The sequence below is a fragment of the Eurypyga helias genome, unplaced genomic scaffold, assembly GCF_000690775.1.
Source record: "Eurypyga helias isolate BGI_N326 unplaced genomic scaffold, ASM69077v1 scaffold43755, whole genome shotgun sequence".
In the NCBI taxonomy this organism is placed as follows: Eukaryota; Metazoa; Chordata; class Aves; order Eurypygiformes; family Eurypygidae; genus Eurypyga; species Eurypyga helias.
Genome location: NW_010254172.1, coordinates 5,223 through 18,900, shown reverse-complemented (window position 1 = coordinate 18,900; position 13,678 = coordinate 5,223). Strand labels below are relative to the sequence as shown.

At 46.4% G+C, this 13,678-nt stretch overlaps 1 protein-coding gene across 1 annotated transcript; it reads right to left on the bottom strand.

The window, feature by feature from the left end:
• Window positions 1-1,083: 1,083 nt before the first annotated feature.
• Window positions 1,084-8,418, bottom strand: LOC104510609 (alpha-protein kinase 2-like; the record flags this gene model as incomplete). The annotated part of the gene is made up of 2 exons (XM_010152907.1): window positions 1,084-3,955; window positions 6,943-8,418. Coding segments are annotated over 2 exons (4,348 nt in total), but the record flags the coding sequence as incomplete, so codon positions are not given.
• Between the last annotated feature and the right edge of the window lie 5,260 nt (window positions 8,419-13,678).

Here is a 13,678-nt window from a genome sequence, read left to right as displayed (position 1 = left end):
TTCCTGGCTGAATCCAGCACACTTCCTTGCCTTTTTTCCCCGACTCTCCCCCACCACTGAAGGAGGGGAGGGGGGATGTCAGAGCATCTTTGTGGCGTTTTGCTGGTTGGAGTTAAACCATGCAAGGACATCTTTGAAAGGAGAAAAGTTTGGGTATTTTAAAAATGTGATTGGAAAAGTAGAACTCTCACCAGACCCACTGTAACTACAATCTCTGAAGAGCTTCATAGTTTAGTCACTGTTCAGTCTTGCTCCAATCTATTAAATTATTTTATGATGTGAACATAAATGTAAATGTCAAGAGGTGAAAATAAGACATTGGTCCTCACAAAGTATTCACAGAAACTACAAATACCTCGTCTGTCTAGCGGTACGCTATTGCTACTCCTGTCTGCATCGTGGTTTACATGTCAGCAACCTCCTAGAGACTCTGACAGGAACCTGAATCTCATTTATGTGTTTTCTGTGTCAGCTTAGTATTGCTGAGTTAATCAGAGGCTTTCATGACCAACAGTGGTGAAACGGAATGCACGACTAGCCACCGGCCACCGGACGGGCCTGCAAAACATTTGTCAGTAGTACCCTAAAACATGATGTTTGCCAGTGGCACCCCAGTAATGACAGTGACAAAACCATCTGGTAGCCAAGGAGTTAACTGTGTTTGGGAGCCACAGCGTAGGAGGCTAATGGGGAACGCAGCCCTGCGGGAACGTAACAACCAGCAAATCCTGGACTTTCAGCTGCTGTGCCCTGTGTAGCTGTGTGGTACCACTGCTGCATGTCCCTGAAAAGTCACTCCAGCAGACAAAGGGAGAGGTACCTATTTCAAACAGGTTGAGAAGGACACTGGTGTGGTACATTTTGCAGCTAGGAAAAGGCTGCCAGGGAGGGCTCCACTCTCTGTCATTGGACGGCAGTAGCTACTGAGTTCACAGAGCTGGAAACTATAATCGGTGAGGGCAGGACAGCTCTAGCTGACGTGATGTGGCCCAAACAGGCTTGCGGCACATTGAACGAATTTGAATTTCGTACTGCAGCCAGACCCATGGGAAAGGACAGAAATGAAAACCAGGTTTCTCTTACCTTTGCTATCCTTTTTCAGAATTAGTTTCCTTTGTTCTTTTCTATCCTCTTTATGAGTCATGCCCACCTCACCCTTCACAGCCGTGTTACTACAGCTAGGATCCCTGCCAGCATCGCTACTCTCCTCCAGCCGCGGCTTTTTTGACAGCATTGCTGGTGGCAATTTCTTCTTAGCTCCAGCAGCGATCTGCCCGCTCTTCGCTGTGTGCTGTTTGCATCTGATGGGCTCAGGCTCAGCAACGGGGGACGTCTGGGTGGATTCGGACCCTTCCTGACTGCTTGGCCTGTCCGCAGTGATGGGGAATGGTTCACGTGTGGCCAGCGCTAAGGAGAATGGCTGAGTTCTGCTGCAGGGTGGCTTCTCTTGAAAATACTGGTTGTTCCCTGAATCAACTGGTGGCAAATTAACCAAACGACTTCTTGCACTCTCTGATGTCATAACTTCATCGTTATCATACGCAGTAGACATAATTGGATGATCAACCTCAGGAAGCTTACTGGCAGAGACCAAGCCAGGAGCAGGCTGCTTAGTGCCAGTATTCACAGCCCGTCCTCGAGCCTCGCAGCCCACAGAGGTGTGAGAAGGAGACTTCGCTTCAGCTTCACCCAGGTTACATTCCACAGTTCTTTGCATTGCTCGTTTATTTTCACACACGACTGCTTCCTCCTCGTTTTCTCCCAGTCCCCTGTGGCACTGATCCTGCAGTGCCTTGCAGGAAGTTCCCACCCTACTCTCATTTTCACCTGCTCTGACTGAAGTTTGTGTGGATTGCATTTTTCCATCACCTCCCGTGCCAGGACAGCCCACTGCTGACACGTGGGTAAGGAGCTGCTCTGCCTGGCTCACAGGTGTGATGAATGGTACCGGCTCCTTCCCATCCAGCTCCTGGATGCCCAGCCTGTGACCCCTGCCTCCACAGCCCTCACGTGCCATGATGTGGGACTCATTTTCAGCCTTTCTGGGCAGCAGGGAACTAGGTGACGTTACACTTCCAGAGGCATAGGTGTGCTTTTTGGAAGAATCCGCTTTTAAGTCCTCACCAGAGTTGAAGGGGCTGTCAGTAAAACATGCATGTTCTGATGCATGATGAGGGGAAAGTGCAGCCTCACTCCCTGAACCATGACTAACTCCTGACTCACAGGAAGTGTCAGCCCTTTGTTCATCACCTATGCAGCTCACTCTCTGTTCTCCTGATTTGCATCGTTTGTATCTGGGCATTTCTACATAAAGATCTCTTAGAAGTGTATCCTCAGAAGAGGGGATGAATGCCACCTCTTGATTTTCCATTTCTGTCAGTTGGCCTGCATTTCGGGGTAGACTCTTACATGTTACGGTTTCAGAAGCCTTAATTAAATCAGGTGATTGAATTTGGGAACTGCATTTCAGTGCATCACAAACAACTTGAAATTCTTGACAGTCATCATTTTTTGACAGACTGTAGCTGTCAGAATTAGTGTCATTTGGGGCACTCAAGTCTGAGTGATTTCCTTTTTCCTGTAAATTCCCTTCATAGCTTTTGTGTATGGTGTTAACAGAAAAGTGTTCTCCATGTGTGAACTGAAGGGTATTTTCACTGGGGAGAATGTCTTTCTCTTCAGGGAAACAAGCCAGTCCTTTTCTTGCTGGGTAAGCGTCTCTGAGGTACCTCCCGTTGCCAGTTACAGACCCATCTATCAAGGGTACATGGTGCGCAGTATGCAGTAACCGTCCAAATGTCACGTGTGACTTTGCTGACAGGTAAGCTGGGCTTTCTTTGTCACATGCTAAATGACCACTCTGAGCATTTCGTAATCTTTGAGGAGCATCAGCATCAGAAGTTTGGGAAGTGTTGTTAAAGGCAAGCTTTCCTTCCCAAGCAACAGCCACCTGAATGGATGCATCACTGCCTGTTAACGTTGCGTTTGGGTCCTGCTCCAAGCACTCGCCTGTGCTTAAGATGACACTGTCTGCTGAAACACAAATGGGTGGTGTTTCCATTTTATTCCTGGTGCTAGAATCTAGACATACACCATCTGTTTCTACCACTTGTGCAAGACAAATGTTTTCTGTGGATACACTCTTACATGCCTCATCTGTTTTAAGGAGGATATTAGAAGCACTGCAGTCTTCTTCTTCTGTTCTTTGAGCCCTAGTTGGCTGTGTCTCAGGTTCCAGTTCTTCCATCAAATGTACTGGCAAAGGGTGACCAGAACAGGTCTCCTGCACAAAGTTCAGTTCTGTGACTTTGGTGTCTGTTGGCCCAATTTCTAAACTTGTGATACCCCGGGTTTCACACGGGATTTGGTCATCTGAGTCATCTTCGTGAAGAAGTTTCCACAGCTTGTCATGCACTGCAGATATACCAGCATCTCCTTTGCACTCAGGTTCTCCAGATTCCATGACTGACTTGGGATTAGCCTCAGAGAGGGAATCAGCGCATGACAGACTGTGGAGGGTATCTGTGTCACTGCTGCCATGTGAGTCAAAACTGCACCTTTGCTCCCCCTCTCCTGGCTCATCACATAGCTTTGCAGAGGAGAGAGCAGCACATACACATTCCTGTTTATCAACAGCAGAGTCCACATCCCCTAAAGGAAAAGGTGAAACATCCCGCTCTGATTTGTGGCCATTACTAATAACATGAAATCCTTGTTCCCAGCAGACTTGCTGGTGACTACTCGCACTCTGCTCACAAGCAGCACGGTGCTGGGAATAGGTCTGTACTTTGGCATTTTTTGCTTGCAATGTCTTTTCAGTGCAGAGCGTTTCTGAAGCCGGATGGATGGCTCCTCCAGTCTCACAAGTCACTCTCACAAGTTCCTTTCCTATGTCAGGCTCCGTACACAGTCTCTCGCAATTCTGGGTAAAGATTTTGAGATTAGGATCTTGATTCTACAAAGAAGAAAACAAGGAAATATAAGTAAACGTAAGTAGCAATCAGAACTGCTGCTTGGCACAGGCCTGAAGGAGAGTCCCAGCTTGAAATGTACCTGATTGATTTTGTAAATACCTGTCAATGGGTTCTGACTTGCAGCTATCACCCCAGTGGATTGAAACCAAACTCCTGGCTGAAGCCTGGCAAGTTTCAGATCTGCATCCAAATGCTGAGAAATATACAACCTGATCAAGATGAAGATCAATGACTCATGTAGTCCAACTAGTTCAAAACAGCTAATATAAAATACATAAACCAAAAGAGTCATGTCTATGCCTTTTGCTGACAGTCGATGTCCCACCAGTTACGTAATTATTACATAACCCGAACTGAGGCGTGCCTGGATCTACCCAGGCTAGTTTTTTGGGAGCTTGCCTTCTCCTTTGCTTCCATCCTGGGCATTGCTATCTGAAGTTTCACAAAAATGCTTTCCTAACAGGTATCAGTCTTGACCAGTTTCAGAGAGTGCACTCTGTACCTGCCAAGCTACGTGCATCCAAACAAGACTCCCAACAAGAAATGAGCATCTTTTAGTCGGTTTTAAGCTGCAAGGGAAATTTGTCTTTAGTCACCCCTGACCCCTTGAGGTGGCAAGTAACAATAAGGTCTGAGGTGGTTGTGGTATGATTGGGGAGCAGCCACAACCCCCTCTGTGTCAATATCAACAAAACACACTTCTGCTCTGCAGAAACTCTGTGTTGTTAGCTGGAGTCCATCGACATACTAGCACTCTCTTTACTTATCAGTACATCCTGATAACAAAACTGACCAGCACATCATAACTATCTCCTAAATAAACATGTACATCTGGGACCTTCAGAACATTAAAGAAAGTCAAATGCATTAGGTTGTGCTAAAGCAAAGGACAGAAAAGGCAGCTAAATCACTTTACTGCTGACTGATAAAAGAAATAAAGTAAGTTGGAGTTCAAATGAGTCTTTTCCACGTCATTTTTTTTAAGGCACCTCCGAGCACCACAAGGATCTTTGCAGTAGAAGCCGAGTTGGGTGCTGTTCTCTGCTCCCTTTGCCATACCTGAGAAACGGACCCTCCCCCCGCATTGTGACACTTGGTTTCTGGACTGAGTGACTTGGAAGTTCTGTGGCAGTTCTGGTTCTCTCCTTATCGTACAATAAAATTTAAAATTATCTAGAAGTCAATAAATGTATGTTGGGAAGGTCAAACTGAGTACCTCTCCAATTTTATGGGAAGAGGCTGCTCTGACATGAGTGAAAACAAAATAATGGCAGGACAAATGATAGATCTAATCAGCAGAAAACAAATGCTCCAGAAATCCACAAATGCCACATGCCATTCTTCCCAAGGTATCAGTGCCAACGTGAAGCGTTTTGGAATCCTCTGAGCCTGCCAGCGCCAGCGGGCCTTCAGCAGGCCACAGACATGGGCCCTGCGCCCCAGGAGTGACAGCAGTGCTTGTGCTGAGGGTGCTGGCTGAAGGCTACGCAGAGCACCACTCCTGAATGGCACATGGCAAACCTTTTCCTTGTGTTGTTTCCAGAGGGGATGCTTTTGTTTGGCTCCTTTTCAAGACCTCATAACTTTGAACCTGCACTTAAATTTCGTCTTCATTCACGCGTGTTTAAAAGCAGGGGTGTGAGTTGTGTCCATGTCTAGTCCTTCTGTGCACACCGACACTTCTTTCCTACTTAATTTTTATCTCACATAAAGTTTTGGCCATAGAGACACAAAGAGATGAAATACTGACTGCAGGTAGCAAGACCTGAAACTTGGCCACAGCACTTACTGTAATGTAACAGCTGCTCTTTGCCAAGAGGGTTGTGGGATTGAAAATATTGTGGTGCCCTTGGGAACAAATGAAACCATGCCTCTTGCGAGCCAGGGTCATACACACAGTCACGAAATTCTCAGCAGGTGAGTGTCAGTGCGGGGTATTCCCCATCATGAGAACATTCTGTGCTCTGTGATTAAACCACAACACAGAGAAGCCTTTGGATGTTTTCCAGGCAGAAGAATTCTGTGATTTTTGACTGCCTAGGACACCCAGTGGAGAGATTCAAGTCAGACTACTACCCAGAACTGGGAGGCATTTTGGTTAAATAATGTAGATGAAGAACAGCATGTGGAACTGGAAAAAGCTTATGTTTATTTGTCATAACTGTTTTTTTCTGTCCAATTGGCTACACACTGTCAAATCAGTAAGTAGGTTATTCCTGACTTAATATGCAAATATATTTATATATCTTGAGTGTTCGCTATGTGAAATAAAAAGTCTGATCCAATTATCCCACTTAGGAAAACTGACGGAGCACCCTAACTGTCTGGACAACTCTACTGACCTCCCTAGATGCTTTCCTCCCCACAGCATAACATGCGTTGGATCACTTTGGGTTTCCTCTTCTCAACTGGCTTTTACATTTCAGCTGGAATATCTGAGTCTTCCATTGTTTTATTTTTAAAAGCAAAGCTCCATTCACCTCTGTAACATGACCTCTGGACTAAATTCCCCTCCATGTTACAAATGCAGAGCAAACCCCTTTGGATTTTGTTTAGATCTCCAGCAAGGTAAGTGGATGACAATTTTGATCTTTGAGTATTAACTGAAAACCAAGTAATTCAAAACGTTCTCTGCTCACAATAGGTATTGAGAAACCTTCTGGGCTGAAAGAAACATTACTTTGGTAAGACCTGTGCAACAGCCTACATATCAGATTTCCCTACCCAGCTGTCCAGGGCCCCATTAGTGCCTCTTACTGTTATCAGTCCCACACTATAATTAGATCAGCTCATGGTTTATTTGGGCCTTTTTCAAAACCAGATTTCCTTCCCAGCCGCAGCTGTCATTCAGAAGCACATGAATAGTACCTTTCAAAGTAATTCAAACTGTACATTATTGTGTGACAGCTAAAATGTATTCCACTCAGTAGAGCCGCTCTTTCAATTAAACGATAAACACTTTACTTACCCTGGGTGAGACGTTTTCATCTGGTGTCTGATTTTGCTCAGGCAGGCCCCAAGTCCTTTTTCCTTCCCAGCAACAGTCATTATCTGCCTCTTCGGTAGGACACAAAGCACCCTGCATCTGGGAGCTTTCTGTCTCCTTGGGGATTTCTGAGTGGACACTTTCCCGACTGGGAAGCAAAGCGCTGCATTCCCTCGCCTCTGCTGCCGTCTGAAAAGATTGTCCGATGTTACTTACGTATCTGCAAAGCTCTTTAGGGTTTAACAGCTTCAGAAGATTTCTTCTTAGACTTTCTGTTAAGGTACAGACAGCATGCTTTGCATTTTCCTCTGGAAAATTTCTTCCCTCCTCCTCTAGCAGCAACGAGCCTTCACCCAGCAGGTCCTTGTCCATACCGGTTTCTGCCATCATCTCCGAAGGCTGGTTTGCCAAGGCAGCACCTCTGCCACTCGTAGAGGAGTCCGCCCTGGCACATATGTTATCCTGGTTTTTTGATGTGTCGGCTGAGAAACTTGCAGCCGAGTGGCCACTTCCGTTATTTTCTTCTGCAGTCTTGGGATGCTCATTCTCCGCAGCTGCAGATGTAACAGGCGCAGTTCCCTTTTCTTTGTCTTTCGAAGGGGGACTTTTATCTCGGTGGTGTCCAACAGTGAGAGTCATCTCTGTCTGCAGAGGTGACTGGCTGTACATAGAGGGGTCTCTCCTTACATTTACTCCTTTGAATTTTGAGTGATGACCACAGAAGCCAATGGTGGTATCCATAGGCGTAGTGTTATCTGACACTTGGAACAGACAAGGCATTTCACTGAGGAAGTAAGCACACCCATCACAATCCTTACTCAGTTTTAAATTATCTTCATCATCACTTTCTAATAAAAACTGTAATTTCTCTTTCCAGATTTCATTTTCGTGCTCTGTCAGCACATCTGAACATTCAAAATACTCCAGGCTGTGATCATAAAAGTCATCGCTCACACTTGGAATCATCTCTGCATTAATCTCCAGGACAGTGGCAGAAATTTCAGCATCACCTTTTATGAAATAATTGTGATTTACAACAGGAGTACCTCCCTGCTCACCCAACAGGGTATTCGTGGTTAGAGATGTACTAAGCCCAGTCTTTTCACAGTCCTGGACATCTGCCAGAGGCTGACCAGATACAGCATCTTCCATGTCAAGGAAACGGTTGTCTGTGTGACCTGTGAGTGCACGTGCAGGGCAGGAGCACACCCTGCTGCTGCAGTACTTCTCTGCTTTTACAGCACCGACATTGACCATTCTGTTGAAGTGAAGTAGGTCCCCACCATTCCCTGACAAATCCCGTAGGCAGGAAATACCTCCCTGGGTTTTAAACACATTTTGTACATTCATGTTGTCTTCTGTGTTAGGCAAGGATCTGTGGGGTTTCTCAAAAGGCGACAAGACTCCTGCTTTTCTGAGCTTCTCACGCAGCAAACCACTGACTTGTGAAGAGTCAGTCTGGTGGGATCAACATGGGGTCACGCTCACAAGGGTAACTCTTCTGCTGCTCATCCTGCTCATCTTACTCTGAAGTCTCCAACGTTGTCATTTAGGCCCACAATGAATACTGGGGAAGTGCTGGGGGTTGTATGTGATTCCAGGTCATTAAATGCTGAGCAGCAGGTCATTCTAGCTGTCAAACCCTTTCCTGGCACTGCTCAGTAAAGTGCAGATCTTGCCCTGGCACCTGCAAATAAAAGAAACCTGAAGTTTAAAATTACTTCTAAAATGGGCATACGTATTTTCTAAAGGTGGTCAATTGACACGCAGTTGCAAGAGTTTTCAAAAAAAGATAAATCAGTGTTTAAAAACCAAGATCAAACATTAAACCTGTAACTGCAACCAGCCATGTAGGCACCGACACTTAATGGTGATACATCGTAACTGTCCAAAGTGCTCTTTAATCATGTGTACACATCACAGAAATGGGCTTCAGCATGTCGTTTACACATTTCTGAATGCAGACAGGAGACAATGCCAAGTGTCCCATGTGCATGAGTTCGGTGGGTATCACGTACCGGTGCACAGGCACAAGAGTAGGTTATTCCTTGAACTGGCATCGTAGGGACACAAATTCCAAATTCTGTTTGTAGAAACACCTGGAAGGATTGGTCTGGTGTGATTTTATAGGGCTGTTTCTGGTTAAATTAATTCTACTGCACTTTGGCTTGACATCCGCAGTTTCTGTGGTGAGAGACCAACGACCCAAGGCTGGTCAGCTTCAACGCTGGGTCATGCCCAGCCCCACCATCAAACTGCCGTGCAGCAGCAGAATGGCACGGCAATGCAGTGCCCACATGGAAACAAGGCGAGATACACCACAAGGCTTCCATTACCTGAATCCAAAGAGGTATGGAATACTCCCTCCTCTTGTAAAAAGCCCTTGTTTCCTAAGTGTTCCAAAATCTTAGGATTTTGGATAGTTGAGAGGGTTTTGTGCACAACTAGGGCACTCTGGCTCGCTCTTCACCACAGGGTACCCATGTTAATCACAGCAGGCCTCTTCCACCATCCAGGGATCCCCCCTTCTGGGAAAGTGGTGTAGCAGAACTGACTGTATTTGAGGATGCCAGACTGAAAGCCCTGAAAAACAGTGACCTATTTCTATTTCTATTTCTAGAACTGGTATGGCATGAAGCACAACAGGAAAAACTTTCCTGCCATCCTGCTAATCTGATGAAGCAATTCAGGACACCTCTATTCGTCCTCCCTTTCCTTCTCCCTGCCTCTCCCACTGTGACCTTTCCCAGCTGAAGTCTGTCTGGCCGCAAGACCCCCAGCCGCTGGCAGCCTGGCACAGCAGCCCTCCCCAACACCCTCAGGGCGCTGGCAGCCCTCCCCCTGCTCTCTGCAGGGCATGGGCAGTCACCGGGCCTGTCAGCACCCAGCTCGTGTCACAGGACGCTGCAGACAATGATCAAAGTCGCGTAGAATGAAAGTGTGAGGAACCTAGACTAGAGCTTGTGGCTAAACACCGGGAATTTGCATTGCCTGCTTGGAATCTGCCTCTCCTGCGCAGAGCACAAAGCAGCCAGGCTTGCTTTCCCTTCGTTCAGGCAAACCCTGCCACAGACAGCTGTTCCGTGGGATTACCTGGGAGGAAAGAAGCAGGAGAAGGAGGTGGCTAAGGGAAAGGAAACCAGGAGGGACAAGGTTAGGCTGAGTGACAGTTTGACTCCAGCAGAGTGTGGAGGAACGACAGCAGACGGGGGAAGCAGAGCAGCACAACACGTATGTGCTGTATACGCTCATGTATGTGCCTGCTGTGCAGATGTGCTCAGCCTCACTGGTGGAATTGTGGGCACGGAGCTGCAGCATGGAGAGCTCAGGCTGTGAGAAGCAAGAAGGGGAAGTGGGAAAGGTAGTTAAGGCAGAAGTGAGGCAATGCGTGTTGTCAGTTTAGTCAAGGACCTCGTTGGCAAAGGTCCAGGAAGGGGAGGCCACCAGGAAGGATGAAGGGCAAGCTCGGCGTGCCACGAAGGCACACTGTCAGCTCGGAGGTGCAGCTGGGAAGTTGCCAGAAGACTGAAGATGACAAAATGGCCTTACAGCAACACAAGCCCACGTGAGACAGTGCCTCAGCTAGCAACACTGCGCAGCACGAACCGTGGAGAAGGAACCTGCCCTGCCATACGCAGAGCTGCTGATGCACAGCAGGTCCCAGGTTATCCGCACAGGGGGCACCGGCTGAAGGCTGGCAGGCAGGTTTCCTCAGGCTACCACCCCCGAGCCCAAGGAGCAGGCTCATCCAAAACCCCTCGTAAGATGGGCTTCCCGGCCGAGGAAGATGAGAAGAGGACGATCAGCATGTACCGTGCTGGTTTTAAATAACGGGTGGGCCTGTCAGCTGGCCCTCAGCCACACTGCACGTGCTTCAGGCAGGACTACCATCGAGACCAGGTGTGCAACACCAGCCCAGGGAAAAGAGGCGTCAGATCCCATTATCCTCAGCCCTTCCTGTCTCTGATCACACTTTGCTTTCCACTGCAGCTCTACGAAACATCAATATTTCACATAAAAGAATAACGGAGCAGGAGAGATTAATCTTTCCTCAACTACTTCATATTTTCCATGGAATTACAACCCAGCATTCACCCGTCTCTTCAATACGTGTTTGCCTGGTGTTCCCTGGCTCAGTCTTTCAAACCTGCTTTGTCTTTGCCTTTCAGACTCCACATGCCTCCTTCCTCCTTTTCAGAGGGTATGAGTCATTTTGAAAGCATGGTAATTCTCCCAGCTGCAAAGAGCCCTGGCACCAGTTTGTACTGCAGGTCAACTCATGAATACTCTGCACTAAACTACAGTTCCAAGATCGTAGCTCTGCTGCCTTTTGGCACTGGGGGAAAAAGAGCTGTTGGATTTCTCAATACGAAACTTAGATTGGATTGCTGTGCGTTTTGTCAGACCCAACAATGCGAATGGAAGCAAAATGATTTTCCATGAGGAAAACTGCAATAAATGCTGGGTTTACACCCCAGATGGAGGGACTTTTTTTTTTTTTCCTTAAAATTGGGGATAAAATGGAAGATATTAAATAAAACCATAATTTCAGTGATTGAATTTAGGTAGAAATTGGAAGGAGAACTGTTACCCTCCCAGTTCCTTCTGCGACAGAAGACGCACAATGAAATTCCCTGAGGTGAATTGACTAGTAACTGGAAAATAAGCTCAATTCCTAATAAGCTGGGTTTGGAATACTTGGTGGAAAGAAGACAAGAGATCATTCAAAGGTGTGAGGGCACCCTGGCTGCTTGTCTCAAGTCCTGCTCTGGATACCAATGACGCTGCTCGATGAATGAGGACAGCGAAGCAGGGCCATGCAGAAGTTAACACCACAGGCTTCAGGAGGGGATGCTAAGAAAGGTGCCTGTTGGGGTCTCTCTCTGATGATCGGTGAACATATTGCCCATCTCTTGATGATCAGAACCGTGAGAACCAACCCACATTGCTGGGGAATTCGTATGGTACCTGAGGCGAATTAAACACATGTTTGTGCTTAGATTAAAAAAGTGATTTTTCAGAAGAAAAATGCCTTTTATTTAAAAATCACACTTTGCTGTAATTCCCTAAGTTTTGAAAATCTTATTCCAAGGGAAAAAAATTGTGAAATTCCTATTCTAAATAAAAAAATTTGATCGTTCAAAGTTATTTTCATTAAAATGCCAACATTTTTCCCACTTTGAAACTTATTTTTAACATTAAAAATGTTTAATATGTGTTCATCTATTCAAACTGAGGCCAAAACATTTTTGACGAATTACACTTTGACATGGAAGGAACAATGTTTAAATGAGTTTAATTGTTAGTAATAGCCATTTCACAGGTGGTTTTGGACCCAAAACCACTTCTAAGGATTTCAGAAGGAAATCTTAATGTTAGCAATAAATTTTCTAACTGACAAAAATACACAGATTTGATTAAACTTAAAAAAAGTGGCCATTGTTCTTCCTCTCTTGTATCACTTTTTCCCTACTTTATTTAGTTAAAACCCAATGGAAATCTTCCTTTGTAAGCAGCTTTACATTCACAGGAGTTATTTCTACACAAAGCTTACGCATTTCACAAGTCCAGGAGGGAATCTGAGTCTTCTGTGGGGTTCATGTCCTCTAGAATCAGTGGACAAAGTACCCTGCACTACCTCTCTGCAGTTTTTCTCTTCTTTACTGTCTGCCACGTAATCTCTGCTCCCTGTATAATCGGGCTCAGCCTACACCTTCATTCCGCAGGATTTATTCCCATCTCGTGGAGGCACTGCTCCTCCCTCTCCCTCACAGGGCCTGCCAGTCCGTGCCCATGCATTGTCCCTCTCCTTATCACCACCGCTCAAGCCGTTTGGGCAGGGACCACACCGTGTATTCACGTGCTGCCCGGCACAGCTGATCAATGCCTACACCTTGTGCCGTACAATTAACATAGGGAAAGGCGTTTTGACAAGCAAAGAATTGTCTAAGTATGCTAAAAGCTCCGCACTGGTACATGAATATCCCTGTGTGGGTGCAGGCGTTCTGCACGACCCACTCTACACCCACCATGGCACGAAGGAGTGGGAAAGAAGAACCTGCCCTGGCCCACACAAGGGGTTATCTCCGCAAAACACACAGGAGGAACGACACTGATAATACCCCTATGCTCCACATTAAGAAATATCCTTCCATCAGCTAGTATCCTGGTCTCTTTATACCAAGTTGACACTGGGTCTGTCTGAAAACAAGAGAAAAATGGATAGCCACATCAATAAAGTGTTTGTAGCGCCCTAGATCCCATAGACGTGTCTTCAGTAACTAACCTGCCATTGTCCCCACAGGCGACCACAGCACACCTGGCAGATCCCTTCTGCTGCACTGGTCAAGGCCCAGCATCCAGTGAGCTTCCACACAAAACCTGCATACAGAAAGCACCACTTTCTTCCCCTGTTCGTGTGTAATATAACACAGACGCATGCACATGCAGTCTGCTCACCGCTTCCTTAACACCTCTCCACGAGACTGATCTTGTTTAAGAAGTCAGTGGAGTGTTTGCTCGTGTGCTCCATTCTTTGTTCCGAGATACTTGGTTCAGAGACAACAACCTCCCCAAATGCCAGCAGAGTTTCCTACTATCACCTCCACCCCATAAGGGTGGAGGTGATAGTAGGAAACCAAACTACATAAACCAAACTACAAGATCTGGATTTGCCCTTAAAAAAAACAATTATTATCCCTTAGACTCTCCTACTAAC